This window comes from Mus pahari, chromosome 4 (assembly GCF_900095145.1).
Source record: "Mus pahari chromosome 4, PAHARI_EIJ_v1.1, whole genome shotgun sequence".
Classification (NCBI taxonomy): domain Eukaryota; kingdom Metazoa; phylum Chordata; class Mammalia; order Rodentia; family Muridae; genus Mus; species Mus pahari.
Genome location: NC_034593.1, coordinates 56,234,459 through 56,248,373, shown reverse-complemented (window position 1 = coordinate 56,248,373; position 13,915 = coordinate 56,234,459). Strand labels below are relative to the sequence as shown.

The 13,915-nt window shown below is 40.1% G+C and overlaps 1 protein-coding gene and 1 long non-coding RNA gene across 4 annotated transcripts in view; one reads left to right on the top strand and one right to left on the bottom strand.

Moving 5' to 3' along the window:
- LOC115063829 overlaps positions 1-941 on the bottom strand; it is a 3,668-nt gene extending 2,727 nt beyond the window's left edge. Inside the window, exon 1 of the long non-coding RNA XR_003843696.1 lies at positions 793-941. This is a non-coding gene — a long non-coding RNA (uncharacterized LOC115063829). The remainder of the gene's footprint in view (positions 1-792) is intronic.
- Positions 942-967: 26 nt separating this feature from the next.
- The window catches only part of Slc33a1 (solute carrier family 33 member 1), a 21,162-nt gene continuing 8,214 nt past the window's right edge, over positions 968-13,915 (top strand). For 2 of the 3 annotated variants that reach the window (XM_021195879.1, XM_021195878.1), the window contains exons 1-2: positions 968-2,306; positions 10,156-10,346. In XM_021195879.1, the coding sequence (XP_021051538.1) occupies positions 1,532-2,306; positions 10,156-10,346 (966 nt within the window). In that variant the 5' untranslated portion in view covers positions 968-1,531. The remainder of the gene's footprint in view (positions 2,307-10,155; positions 10,347-13,915) is intronic. The other variant, XM_021195882.2, reaches the window with a different exon arrangement.

Below are 13,915 nucleotides of genomic sequence, written 5' to 3'. Positions count from 1 at the left end.
AAGAAGAAGAAGAAGAAGAAGAAGAAGAAGAAGAAGAAGAAGAAGAAGAAGAAGAAGAAGAAGAAGAAGAAGAAGCAAAGTCTCAAATTTCTACGCCCATACAAGGGCTGGAGAGAAGGGGAGGAGAGAGGAAAAGGAAGGACCCAGGGAGAACGAGAAGAGAATTTGGGAACTCAGCTAAGTGGTTAATAAGCTGTAGAAATCAGAAAATGGGAAGGCAGCAAATGCACAATGGAATTTATGGTTTTGTTTTGTTTGTGTGTTTGTTTTTATGAAGAAAGCATGTACTATTCCACTTGAAATGGCATTTGAAAACTGGCCAAGTATGAATACAATAAAATTCTGGAAAACTTATTTCTTTGGTATCATTGAAATACTAAATCTAGTATCTCAACATTTCAAGCTCTAAAGAGCTTCCAACGATTCACCAAAACGCGAAGAAGTGCATGGTTATGCGCTTAAAATGCATAACCATGGATGACAAGAAAGGAGACAAGAAAGGTGGTTTCGAGAAGTTTCCATTGGCATAAAAATAAGATGCAGCAGATTGAAATTTCCCTCCTTCACTGTGTATCTAGCATTCCCCTACATTTCTTCCTCGACACTGGGGCAAATGGACAGCCTTATTCGTTCTGGGTATTAGGTACGAGTATTTCCATTGAGTCGGGCACAAAGGACCCACATCCTGACACCAAAGCTTAGTAACCGCAGGTTCACAAAGCAACAGCATTACCCAACTACAAGCCTGGAAGTTGTGTACTGACTTAAATAAGTAGAAACTCTCCTACAGACCTTGCGCAATATTATTACCAAGGCCCAGGCCAATCCAGAAAACCCGCGCTCACGTGGCGACCAGGGCCCAATGGCCGAGGCACACGAGTTCCAGGCAGGCGCAGGCGCACACGGAACCCGGTTTGTGAAGACGTTCCCTCCTGGACGCTCGGTACGCTGGCGTTATTCCTCCCTCGGGGTCAGAATCGAGGGAATTAATGGTTCCTAGCGAACGTTGCTCGCGCTCGCCGCCACCGGAACTTGTTCTGATTCGCTGGCTTCGTCGGGAGGCACGGAACCCTTTTTGGCAGGGAACCACTTCCCGAAGCGCGAGGCAGGAAGTTATCCTTTACCTCTGGTGTCTACCGAGGAGGGTGCCCGCTGCAGTGTCAGCGGAGACCTAGTGGCAGGTGGGACGGGCGGGAGGGCGTTCGAGTCCCCGCTGCAGTTAAGAGCCAGACTCCGTCGCAGCGCCACGGCACGCTCCGCCAGCCTCGAGCCGGGTGCGGCTGCACGGGGAGCTCTTGCCGGCTCCCTGAAGTTGCTCCTGCGGGCAGCGACCCAGGCTTCGCCTGGGCCACCTGCCAGGGATCTGGCTCCCTGCTGCAAAACAGCGACCTGTCTCGCCGCGTCCGCCTTCCCGGCGTTAAACCACCGTGACCCTGGTCCAGAGAGACTGACTGCCTTGGACCTGGGACTAGACTGATCAAAACGCCAGCCTCAGGCCCCCACCACACCGGGCTCTGCGTCGTCTCTTGATATGTCACCGACCATCTCCCACAAGGACAGCAGTCGGCAGCGGCGGTCAGGCATGTTCAGCCACGCTCTGGATATGAAGAGTGGCCCGCTGCCACCGGGCGGCTGGGATGACAGTCGCCGAGACTCGGTGGGCGGGGAAGGGGACCGGGAAGTTCTTCTAGGGGATGCCGGCCCTGGTGACTTCCCAAAAGCCCCGCGGAGCTATAGATCCGAACTAAGTAGCATTTTGTTACTACTCTTTCTTTACGTGCTTCAGGGCATTCCCTTAGGCCTGGCGGGGAGCATCCCCCTCATTTTGCAGAGCAAAAATGTTAGCTATACAGATCAGGCCTTTTTCAGTTTTGTCTTCTGGCCATTCAGTCTTAAGTTGCTCTGGGCTCCCTTGGTTGATGCCGTCTACTTTAAGAACTTCGGTCGTCGCAAGTCCTGGCTTGTCCCTACTCAGTATACACTAGGAATCTTCATGATATATTTATCCACTCAAGTGGACCGTTTGCTCGGAAATATTGATGGCAGAACACCGGATGTGGTTGCTCTCACTGTGACATTCTTCTTGTTTGAATTCCTGGCTGCCACACAGGACATCGCTGTGGACGGTTGGGCATTAACTATGTTATCCCGGGAAAACGTGGGCTATGCTTCGACATGCAATTCTGTGGGCCAAACAGCTGGCTACTTTTTGGGCAATGTTTTGTTTTTGGCTCTTGAGTCTGCTGACTTTTGTAACAAATATTTGCGGTTTCAGCCTCAACCCAGGGGAATCGTTACCCTTTCAGGTAGTGTACTTAAAACTATTATACTATTAGGTTTATTTTATGCTTATGAATGCTTTTGAAGAAACATCAGATGGGAGCTCTCATTTGCTTGCATATTTTTTTTTTTTACTTTTAATGATGCACAAGATATTTTACTTCATTTCCCTTTCAAATTAACACAATATTGGATTCCATTATGAGTTGTTCGTACCTTGCTCACAATTACTTCCATAACACAGCCCTGTTCTCTCCGTCTCCCTCCTAGTCTTCTTCTTTTAAACAGTTCACCCACACATTTTTTTTTCCTTCCAGATTCTTTCTAGGAGAGAAACCATGATGTTCGTCCTTCTGCTTTTGGATTATTTCTGACTTCTGTTTACAGGACTTTTTAAAAGGGTCTATATGTCCAGCTTGAGACTCAGTCCCGCTTCACCCTCCTGAGTGCTGCTATTAGAAGCATGTGCCACTCCAGCTGGCTTTTAAAATTTTACTGGGAATTTATATGATAGATACCTAAGTATGTTTTCTGTTTTTTATTAATGTGTGTTTCTTTCACGTATTCCTTATGTCAGCCCATTAACACGGTCATATTGATCAGTACTCTTTAGTGGACAGGAAATAGCAACCGATAGAATAACAAAATTTCTGAACTAAAGATCCATGGACATTTACCTGACACATAAGTATACATTTTAAAAATGTGGGTCATATGGTTCACAATTTTTCCTTGTGTTTTGGTGAATGGAGATTTCTAGTTTCTTGCTTTCTAACCTTTTTCCACCTTTATTTCACAAGTAGTCCCCATTTACCCATCTACTGAATGGGAAGGGTAGTTAATATAAGCATTCTGGAATTGGCCAAGTGGCAGGATTCTGAGGACCTGCTGCAAATAAAGACTGTGCAAACTAGGAACAGTAGAGATGAACATTGCAGGGGCCCAGAATAGCCAGCCGGCCAGTGACCATGGTAGAGATAACAATTGATTTTATTATTAGTTAAACCTTTATGTAAGCTGGTGTGATTTTTTTTTCTTTTTCTTGTTTGTTTATTTATTTTGGTATAACTGGAATATGAACTTTGTTCTCCAGAAGATTCTAGAATAGCTTACTTTATTTTCTATCCATAGTGGACTTATGATTTAGTTGAAAACATTTTAAGTTAAAGAGTTTTTAATTTTAATGCTTACACATAACCACATCACTAGTTTTGAGGTTTCTGTAATTTGGTAATAACATAACTATATTCTGTGTATTCTGTTTCTGTTTGTGTGTTCCTGGTTCTGGGAAATGAACCTAGTACTTCTACATAAAAGGAAGCCATCTTCTACTGTGCTAAGTCTCAATCCCATTAACCAGTGGGAGTTTTTCCTTTTTTCCTCTCTCAGTGCTAGGAATCTATTATTGACCTTTGTCTAGCCCCTAGTTTTCAACAAGAGTCTAGACTGTCTTAGACTTCTATTCCCTAAGGATCCATATAGTTAATCATGCACACCACGATGCCCAGTTTAACTACATAGTGGTTCTGAGGAATTTAAAGAATGTGGAATCATAAGAAGGAAATATCATTGCCTAGGTAGTTAAAGAGAAGATAAAAAACAGTATCTAGAAAATCTGTGTATTGGAAACCATAACTTGAAACAAAGAACAGCCAAGGGCCGGGCGGTGGTGGCACACACCTTTAATCCCAACACTTGGGAGGCAGAGGCGGGCGGATTTCTGAGTTTGAGGCCAGCCTGATCTACAAAAAAAAAAAAGAAAGAAAAAAAAGAAAAGAAAAGAAAAGAAAAAAGAAATGTAGAAAACAGCCAAGGGTTTGAGGATGGTTCTGCTGATAAAAGGTCTTGTTGCTCTTGCAGACATTTTAAGTTTGGTTCCCAGCGCTCATATGGTGGCTTACTACCCTCTGTAACTACAGTTTTATGGGATTTAGAACCCTCTTCTTGCCTCCACAGACACCAAGAATGCAGAGAGCGTATACTTACATTCAGGCAAAATACTAATACACATGAACGTAAACCTTTTAAGAACATTGTAATTCTGTAATTATGGATACTACAGAAGGAATATACTGAGGAATGGTTTATACATTTAGAAAGCAGTGCTCTATAGACAGCAAATTGAGAACAGGAAGATGGGATGAGATAAGATCTCGAGGAAACAACCTTGGTTATATTGACTGACTTTTTTCATAGCTTCATAACAGTTGTGAACCTTATCTCTTATTCCATTTGTTTTCCAAGAACCTCTAGAGGCAAAGACAGACCCTTAAACAGCAAGGGATAAGTAATGGACAGGACAGAAGGATGATAGATGTGATTTTTCCTTTTCTATAACGAGAAGAATATTGTCAAGAGGCTATTTAAAGATAGATGGGCCAGGCAGTGGTGGCATACACCTTTGATCCCAGCATGTGGGAGGCAGAGGCAGATGGATTTCTGAGTTGGAGGCCAGCCTGGTCTACAGAGTGAGTTCCAGGACAGCCAGGGCTACACAGAGAAACCCTGTCTCGACAAAAAAAAAAAAAAGAAAAGAAAAGAAAAGAAAAGAAAAAAAAAGAAAGAAAGAAAAAAAGGAAAAGATAGATGGACTTGGAGTTAGGTGTTTGTAGCTGTTAATCTGATATTTTGTCTATAGTTGGTAAGAAGTTAGGGAAAGCCTCAAGGAAAACTTTAAGATCGAACTATCTTAAGGCTTTTTTATTTTTTTAAGAAATGGCACGAATATAACATTGTGATTCCCAAGTATCTGAAAGCATCACCCACTTTTAGAATGCCTGATTCTTAGTAATGATAGGTTAAAGTTCACCCACTTTTAGAATGCCGGATTCTTAGTAATGGGTTAAAGTTTTAATTTTTTAACTGACTTAGGCTGAGCCACCATGCTGGTTCTGTACTCTTAATTGCTGAGCTACCTTTCCAGCCCCTGTGTGACTTTGAAATTTGTTATAAAATGAGTATGCATACATAGGAGTCAATCAGAGAAAAAGAGGGTATATTCCTTTGGAAAAAAAACTAATGATGTAAATCATATATCTCCTGGTAAAGCACTTACAAGCATTTTGAACAGGGAAGAAAGCAGACCAGTATTTCCTTAATGATAAATTTGCCTGGTAGGACTCATTACCTTTTTATGTAACAAATGCTTTTCAGAATTTAAGCAAGCCTAATTGGTTTATTACTAAATAGGTAAGTTATTCTTTTGTTTGTTTGTTTTTTCTAATATTGGCTGTACTACATCCTTTAGCACTCATGCGAGGCTTAAAATATTACACTAGGAGATAGCTCAGCACCTGAAAAGTGCTTGCACCACAAGCCCAAGACCTGATTTCAATTCCTGGAACCCACAGCGGGAGGAGAGAACCTACTCTCCAAACAATAATAAAGAAAATATCACCTTTCCTTCAGTTATATGAAAATATCACCTTTCCTTCAGTTATATGGGAGGGCTAGGGGACCATTGATGGGTGGTAAAGCTTTTTTGTACTAGTAGGAATTAAAAATGAAACTTTACTACCATAGCATTAAAAGTAAAATTTATCTTAGAAAATTTAAAACATGGGTTTGTTTTGTTTTGATTTGGGTTTTTACCTTAAAACTCAACTTCTGGGTTTGAGAGATTAGTCAAAAGTTAAGGGTCCAACACTGCTCTTGTGGAGTACTAAAGTTACAGTCTCAGTACCCATGTCCAGCTTCTGGAGATCTGGTGTCTGTGGCTGGCCTAGACCCCTGCCCAAGCATACCAACACCCACTTACCCTTACACATAATTCAAAATAAACTTTAAAACAGTGTCAACTTTTAGGGAGGCGCTAGGGAGGTAGATCAGCAGCTCACTTATTTACTACTCTTCCAGAGGACACTAATTAACTGTCTTTAACTCCTGTTCTGGGAATCCAACAGCCTCATTTGCTCTCTACAGGTACCTGCGCACACATTCCGTACATTCAAAAAACACACCCACATACTCATAAGTAAAATTGAGCTTTTTAGGTAAGTAATGTCCAACGTGAATAATATGAACCCTTTAAATTTGTTCCTCTTATTTGCCTCCAAAGAGGCCAGGTAATGAGCATAGTGAGTCTTTCAGTATATAAGCAAATATAGAAAGGTAGAGCTTAGCCTCAAGGGATAGTAACAAATGAAGCAGTAGATTCAGGGGAAGGAGAACCAGAGACCCACCCCTCAGAAAGATGGTTGTAAAGACTTTTAACACAAAGCAAAGGAAAGAAGGGACTGGCTGCTCTTTACCAAGTAGTGCCTGGAAAATGCTTTGTTATGTAAGGCCCCTCACACAGTAGACTGTGTACTTAAAACATAATTTATTTCAAGTATATTCTGAAATTCACTTTGGTTTTAGGGGATGCTGGAGATTGAACCCAGGACTTCCTGTGGGTAAGGGGTACCGTGCAACTGAGGACTGTACTACTAGCATATAAATTTACCAATGAATGAATTGTAAGACCTCACTGATTATAAGAAGTGTCCTATTTTCACTTTCAGTGTGTTCATAGGAACTATTTTTAATTTGACAAAATAAAGATGACCATTTTGTTCATAGAGAAGTAAAGACACAAAACCTGAAACTCCTGATTTTGCTTACCCTTTTGACACAATTGTATATGACTTACATTTGCACATGCATGTTATTAAATTTAATTTTTTCCTCTTCATCGTTTTCACTGTTCCCACTGGTTGGAATGTAAGTAGATTAATTAACTCAACAAAAGAGGTAATTTCAGTATGTCTAAAAAAGTTCAAATTTCTTTTCAAACATCTTAAATTGTCTTGGTTTTGAAAGTTTTATTTCTTACTCCTAGCACAGTCTTCAAAGTTTGTCTTGTTATGTTTTTAATTTTTATTATTAACTTTTTTTTGACAAGTTCTCTCCTTTCCTTCTCTCCTTCTCTCCCTTTCACCCTCTCACCCTCTCTTTTTCTCTGTAGCTGTGCCTGACGTGCAGTTCACTGTGTAGTCGGGGCTGGCCTCAAACTCACAGATTGCCTCCCAAGTACATGGATTAAAGGTGTACGCCATGTGTGGCCAATACTTTTATATATTTAAGTTTCATATATTTTTAAATTTTCATTTTGTGTGTGTATGTGTGAGAGAGGGAGAGGGAGAGNGAGAGGGAGAGAGAGAGAGAGAGAGAGAGAGAGAGAGAGAGAGAGAGAGAGAGAGAGAGAGAGAGGAAGAGAGAGAGAGGAAGAGAGAGAGAGGAAGAGAGAGAGGAGAGAGAGAGGTAAGCTTAGACTCATAGGAGGTTGCAAAGAAATGTTCAGAGGAGACTGATGAACCTTTCTTCGGCTTTCACTTGCCAACATCATATGTATAGTATAATATTAAAGTATTGCCTTAATATATTGAGTCAAGCAAGATGCCACAGTGCCTAAGAATGCCTGAGGACCAGAGTTTCAATCTCTGTGACCACAAGATGGAAGAAGAAAACTTTCTTCCACAAGTAGTTCTCTGCCCACCACACACATACATACATGTACCTGCACATAAAAAAGCTAAATATCAAACCAGAAACCGATGTGGTTATAAGCTATAGACTTTATTCAGATATCACTAGTTAAACATGGATGGGTGTGTATGTGATAGTGTGGGTGTTTTTCCATGCAGTTTTACTCCTTTGTAACTGATATGATAATCATAGCTGACTGTTTAGTTCACCTTAAGGTTACTTTGTGTTGTCCTGCCCTTCTTATCCTTAATATGATTTATTTCCTTTCTTCCTCCCTCCCTTCCTTTCTCCCTCCCTCCCTCCCTTCCTTTCTTCTTTTCTTCCTTTCTTTCATTAGAGGACAGAGTGAGTGACACAGTCTCACTCGGACTTTGTAGTATAGTCTACCTGGGCATCCTAGAATCATTACATAACCCCGGCTGAACTTAAACTTGTAGTGGTCCTTCTGCCTCAGTCTTCCACATGCTGGGATTACAAGTGTTAGCTGTGAGCTGGGCTTGCTTTTGGTTTGATAACTGTTCCATGAGAAATGCTTATTAGATGAGATTGTGTAGTATACTCCCTTTGGAAAACCAGTCAGAAGGAGCCATAATTGCAGGCATTAGCATGATTTGTTTCTTGTTAGCTTTTATCTAGTAATATGAATATGCTGTGTGTATATAAGTCAGGGCACTTGTGCCACAGTATGCATGTGGGTCAGAAGACAACTTTCAGGAATTAGTTCTTTACATCCACAGTGGGATCTTGGGATGAAACTCAGGGTGTCAGGTTTGTGTGGCAAGCATTGTCACCTGCTGGACCACCTCACTGTTCTTTGTTCTTTACAGTAATGAGAAATATTTCATTTATTAAACAAGAATTTCATCACACATCCAATGGAGGATTCTATGTACTTTCCAGTTTGGAGCTTTTCCTGTCTGAAAACAAGTCTTGATTCCTGTGATAAATGCTGAGCTTTTGCAAGTCCACTTTCAGTATTGAAAGGCCCCCACTATGGTATTTTCTAGCACAGATGGGCATTTTGTTTTGACTGGGGCAAAATGTTAGTCTGTGGTCCAGGTTAGCCCTACATTCACAGTCCTCCACTAGCCCCTCTGGTGCTGGGATTACAGGTGTGTACCACAATGTGGACTGCGTATGCGTTTTATGTTTGTACTAACCCCTAGGCAATAACTCATTCTCTTTCTATGCTTGGTATTCTTGCTGTTTTTCATTTTAGTTGCTTTCAAAGTTTTATAGAATAATATGAATTATAAAGGAATATTGGAACCTGATATTGTGTTTCAATTTTTGAGAAGGTTTTACGCAGCCATGGATAGTCTGGAAGTTGCTGTATAGATCAAGCTAGCCTCAAATTAAGAAAGACCCATCTCTCTCTGCTTCTCTGCTTCTCCACCTCTCCCCCTCTCCGCCTCTCTGCCTCCCACATGTTGGGATTAAAGGTGTGTGCTACCATGCCTGATCCCAATATTTCCTACTAAGTGATTTCCCTATAAGATGGATGTTTGAGAATGTCAATAGTGTTAAGTACCAACCTCTCTAAAAATACACTATGAACTCTAAATGAAAATGCATAAAATGAATTCATAAACATTCTAGATTGATATTTATTTGTGTGTATGCACCTCTGTCTGTGTGCCTGTGGAGCGATCAGAAGACAACTTTTTGGAGTTAGTTCTCTTTTACCTTTATGTGAGTGTCAGAGGTAGGACGCAGGTAGTCAGGCTTGTAAAGAAAGTACCTATCCCAAGGCCCTCAACCTTGAGTTTTAAATGTATTGTACTGCTTTTCTCCTGAATTTATAATGAACACTAGGGTACTAGCCTTTGTAGAAGTGTGTGTGTGTGTTGGGGGGGAGGTGGTTCTGAGACAGCCTTTTTCTGCATGATACTGGCTATCACACCTATCTATTTCTCTTTTTTGACTGACCTTGAATTAACTTTGTAGCTCAGGCTAGCCTCAAACAACTCTTGCCTCAGTTTCCTGAGTGCTGGGGTTACAGGTGTGCACCACCATGCTTGGTTCAATCATGCATTCTTATCATCTGAATTATCATAATTTAGCATAAGAAATGCTTGGATATGTAAGTATAACCAATGAACCTTATGGTGTATGAAAAACATTTCCTTACCCTACCTACTTCTTTCTCTGTATAAAGTGACAAGATAGTCATACAAAATTCAATCACATCTGTAACCTTACCCCTGACCCAGGATATGTATCAGTCAATTTTGAGTCTCTATGCTAACAGAGTCAGGACTGTTTCATTCATTTGCTAAGCCTTAAACCTAAAGTTTATAACATAAAATTAAAAAAAAAATCTTAGGTTAAGAAAAGTTGTGTTTTATTTAACATCAATGAAGTTAATTTTCAAAAATTAATTATAAACCAAAACACTCTTAATTTCAGATTTTCTATTTTTCTGGGGAACTGTATTTTTAATAACAACAACATTAGTAGCCCTTCTGAAAAAAGAAAACAGAGAAGCGTCAATAGTAAAAGAAGAGACACAAGGGATCACAGACACTTACAAGCTGCTGTTCTCAATTATAAAAATGCCAGCAGTTCTGGCATTTTGCCTTCTGATTCTAACTTCAAAGGTAAGAGATGTTTAAACAAATGTCTCATCATGGGATGTTTTCAATGTCTTTCCATAAGTCCTCTTCTAATACCATGGAATTTAACAACGCAAAGCACTATTTCCTGCCTACTAAATATATTTTAAAAGTGATGATATCAAATATCACTTCTAAGTAAACTTTATGTCTTGAAATCTTGAAGAGTTTTGTCAGTGTGAAGCTACTGTTGTGAATAGTAGTGGTTGGAATGAGAATGGTCACCATGAAGCTCTCTACTGTTGTAAGGAACATACCCTTAATACTGGGTATGAGTGTGCCTTACAAAGATGAAGAAGTATATGGGGATTTATTTTAAAAACCTATTGAATTATATTTTAAAATACTGAAAAATCTACCATAAGACAAATGAAATTACTGGTGACTTATATTCTTCAGTATGATTTCTTTGCTTAGCTAAGTGGTGCTTAGCTAAACATGCCTTTAATCCCCTGGGAGGCAGAGGCAGGCAGATCTCAATGAGTTTGAGGCCAGCCATGTTTACAGAGCAATTTCCAGGACATCCAGTGCTACAGAGAGAAGCACTGTCTTGAAAACACAAAAAAAAACAAGAAGAAAGGTCAAGAAGTATATTTTCTCATAATAGGCTGTAGCCTATTCCCAACATCTATACTTTTACAGTGTTTTCTTTTGAAACCCATCTGTGTGAACACTCTACAGCTCTGACAGCCCTCATTGTTTTCATTTTAATAAGATCTCTTTAATAATGGAAAAGTAAAGTTAGAAGACAGGTTCATGGAAGATAACATATTCAAGTCATGTCATTTGGAAATGAATGTTTTGGGGCATGTTTCTTTGTTTTGTATTATTTTTTAGATATGGTTTCACTATCTAAACTAGACAAGCCCTTGCTTGTCCAGAACTGAACATATAGACTAGGCTGGCCTTGAACTCAGAGAGATGTTGCTGCCTCTCTGCCTTTGAAGCAGTAGTTTATTCTTTTTGAACTTCTTTTTCTCTGTTATATTTATGCATGTATCTGTATATACATGTTTCATATGTTTATACATACAGTTTAAAAGTGGAATTAAATTACACTGTATACAATTTTATAGTTACTTTGTCTTACTCCAAACAATTCCTGCATCATTTAATATTTTTAAATGTGTTACATTAAGTACTATTACATTAATAGTAATAGTATGTATGTTTGTCTTCTTGATTTTAGGGTTTTTGTTTGTTTGGTTGGTTGACTTTTTTTTTTTTTTTTTTTTTTTGAGACTGAGTCTAATTTTGTAGCCCTGGCTTTCCTGGAACTAACTCTGAAGACCAGGCTGGCCTCAAACTCACAGAAACTCACCTGCCTCTGCCTCCCAAGTGCTGGGACTAAAGGTATGTGCCACTACAACAAGCTGCTGTCAGTTTTTAAGGAGACGATGTCATGTAGCTTAGGGCCTGTCTTCAAACTTAGAATGTAGCTGCTGATGACATTGAATATTTTTTAAAAGATTTATTTATTTTTTTATGTATGTGTGTGCTTTGCCTGCATGCATGCCTGTGTACCACATGTATGCTACACTTGTAGAGGCAAGAAGTGGATGTGGAGCTGAAGATGGTCAGGAATTAAATAATTAGGTAATAAGAATGAGTTCATTTTTTTAAACATATTTTTATTGATTATTAGGAATTTCACAAAATGTATCATGATCACACTCATTTTCCAGTCCTCCCAGGTCTGCCCGGCTGCTACCCTTATGACCTTCCCTCCATAAAGACTCCACAAAGAGAAGAAATAGAGGAGGAGAGGATGGGAGAGGGAGGGGGAGGGGGAAGAAAAGAAGGAAGAAAGAGGAGGAGGGGGTGAAGAAGACTGGGTGTGTGTGTGTGTATATATATATATACATATACACATATAAATATATTTTCCTTTTTACAAATTTAAAGACAGAACATGACTTTGAATATTCAAACAGCCAGTAAGAAAATGAAAGATGCTCCACTTCCTTAACCATCTGGCAAATGTAAATTATAAATACAACAGGGTGCCACTACATATTGAACAGAAATGCAAAATTAAAGTTACATGTTTACAAAAATGTGAAACAACGAACTCACACTGTTGTAAGTAAAGAAGTTGAAACCAAGGACAGAAAGGGAAAACTAGCTTGGAGTGGAAAGGGAAATAATCCCCTTACCCTGGACTGTTGACGTTCTCAGAGCCCAGAGAACTTCTTCCAGGTAGGTGCCCTGCTGGGAAAACAAAGAATAAGAAAGAAAACATCCTGCTCAGGACTAACCCAGAAGCCTCTGAAAACTGGCTCTCAGAGTATCAAACAGGGCTGTGCATGCTGCCAAGGGAGAGAGGTAATCACTGATCTACCTCTGTAAAGCCTGTGATGCATATGAACCCCAACAGAAACTGGACTGGCAAGAGATCTACAATGGTATAATAGTGGCACTTTTCTTTAGTGGGTAACAACAGATATCTCACTGGACTTGAGGCTCACTCAACAGTAGGAAATTCATGTGTGATACTGAAGACCTAGATAACTGTGAATGGGGAGCTCATACAGAGCTGAGACCTGAGGGGAAAACCTATGTGTATGTGTGTGTATCTGTTCATGTGGAGAACACAGGGACCAGAAAGAAGACATCAGATCACTTGGAGCTGATGCTATAGGCTGTTGTGAACTGCATAATATGGAAGCTAGGAATGAACTCAGGTCCTCTGGAAGAACAGTAAGTGCTTTTAATGGCTAAGCCATCCAGCACCTAAATTGTGTGTGTGTGTGTGTGTGTGTGTGTGTGTGTGTGTGTGTGTGTGTATTCCAAAATAAGTGATGCACATCACAAGCTTTCCTAAATAACTTAAGTGATATTTCCTGAGAACAAAACATCATTTAAGAAAAATGATAGCTCACAGTTAGTAGTGGAATACATTTGTAATTGAGATCAGAAGGAGTTCAGGGTCATCCTCAGCTTCATAGTTGAGTTCCTTGGCAGCATTAAATCCTGTCTCAGAAAACAAACAAAACAAATTAAATATGGTTCAGTGAATAATTAAAACCTTTTAAATTAAGGTAGTTGTCTAACTATCATAGTTAGGGCTTCCATTGCTGTGACAAGATAACCTGACTACAGCAACGCTTATTAAATCACTTAATTGGGACTGACTTAAAGGTTGAGAGGTTTAGTTCTTTATCATCATGGCACTTGCTGTGAGATATGGTGCTAGAGAAGGAGCCAAGAGTTCTATATCTTGATTGGCAGGGAGCAAGAAGAGATACACTGGGCCTGCCTTGGGCATTTGTAACCTCAAAACCTACCCCCAGTGACTCAATCCTCCAAAAAGGCCACATACCTTTACCTCAACCATCTAGGAGGTTGAGGCAGAAGGATTGCTTTGAGTACTATGTCTATGAGGCCATCCTGGATTACACAGTTCCAGGTTAGCCTGTACTACAAGGCCACACCCCCTAACAGTGGCAATCCTTAAGTGGATGCTCACAGCCAGCTATTGGATGGAACACAGGGTCCCCAATGGAGGAGCTAGAGAAAGTACCCAAGGAACTGAAGGGGGCTGCAACCCTGTA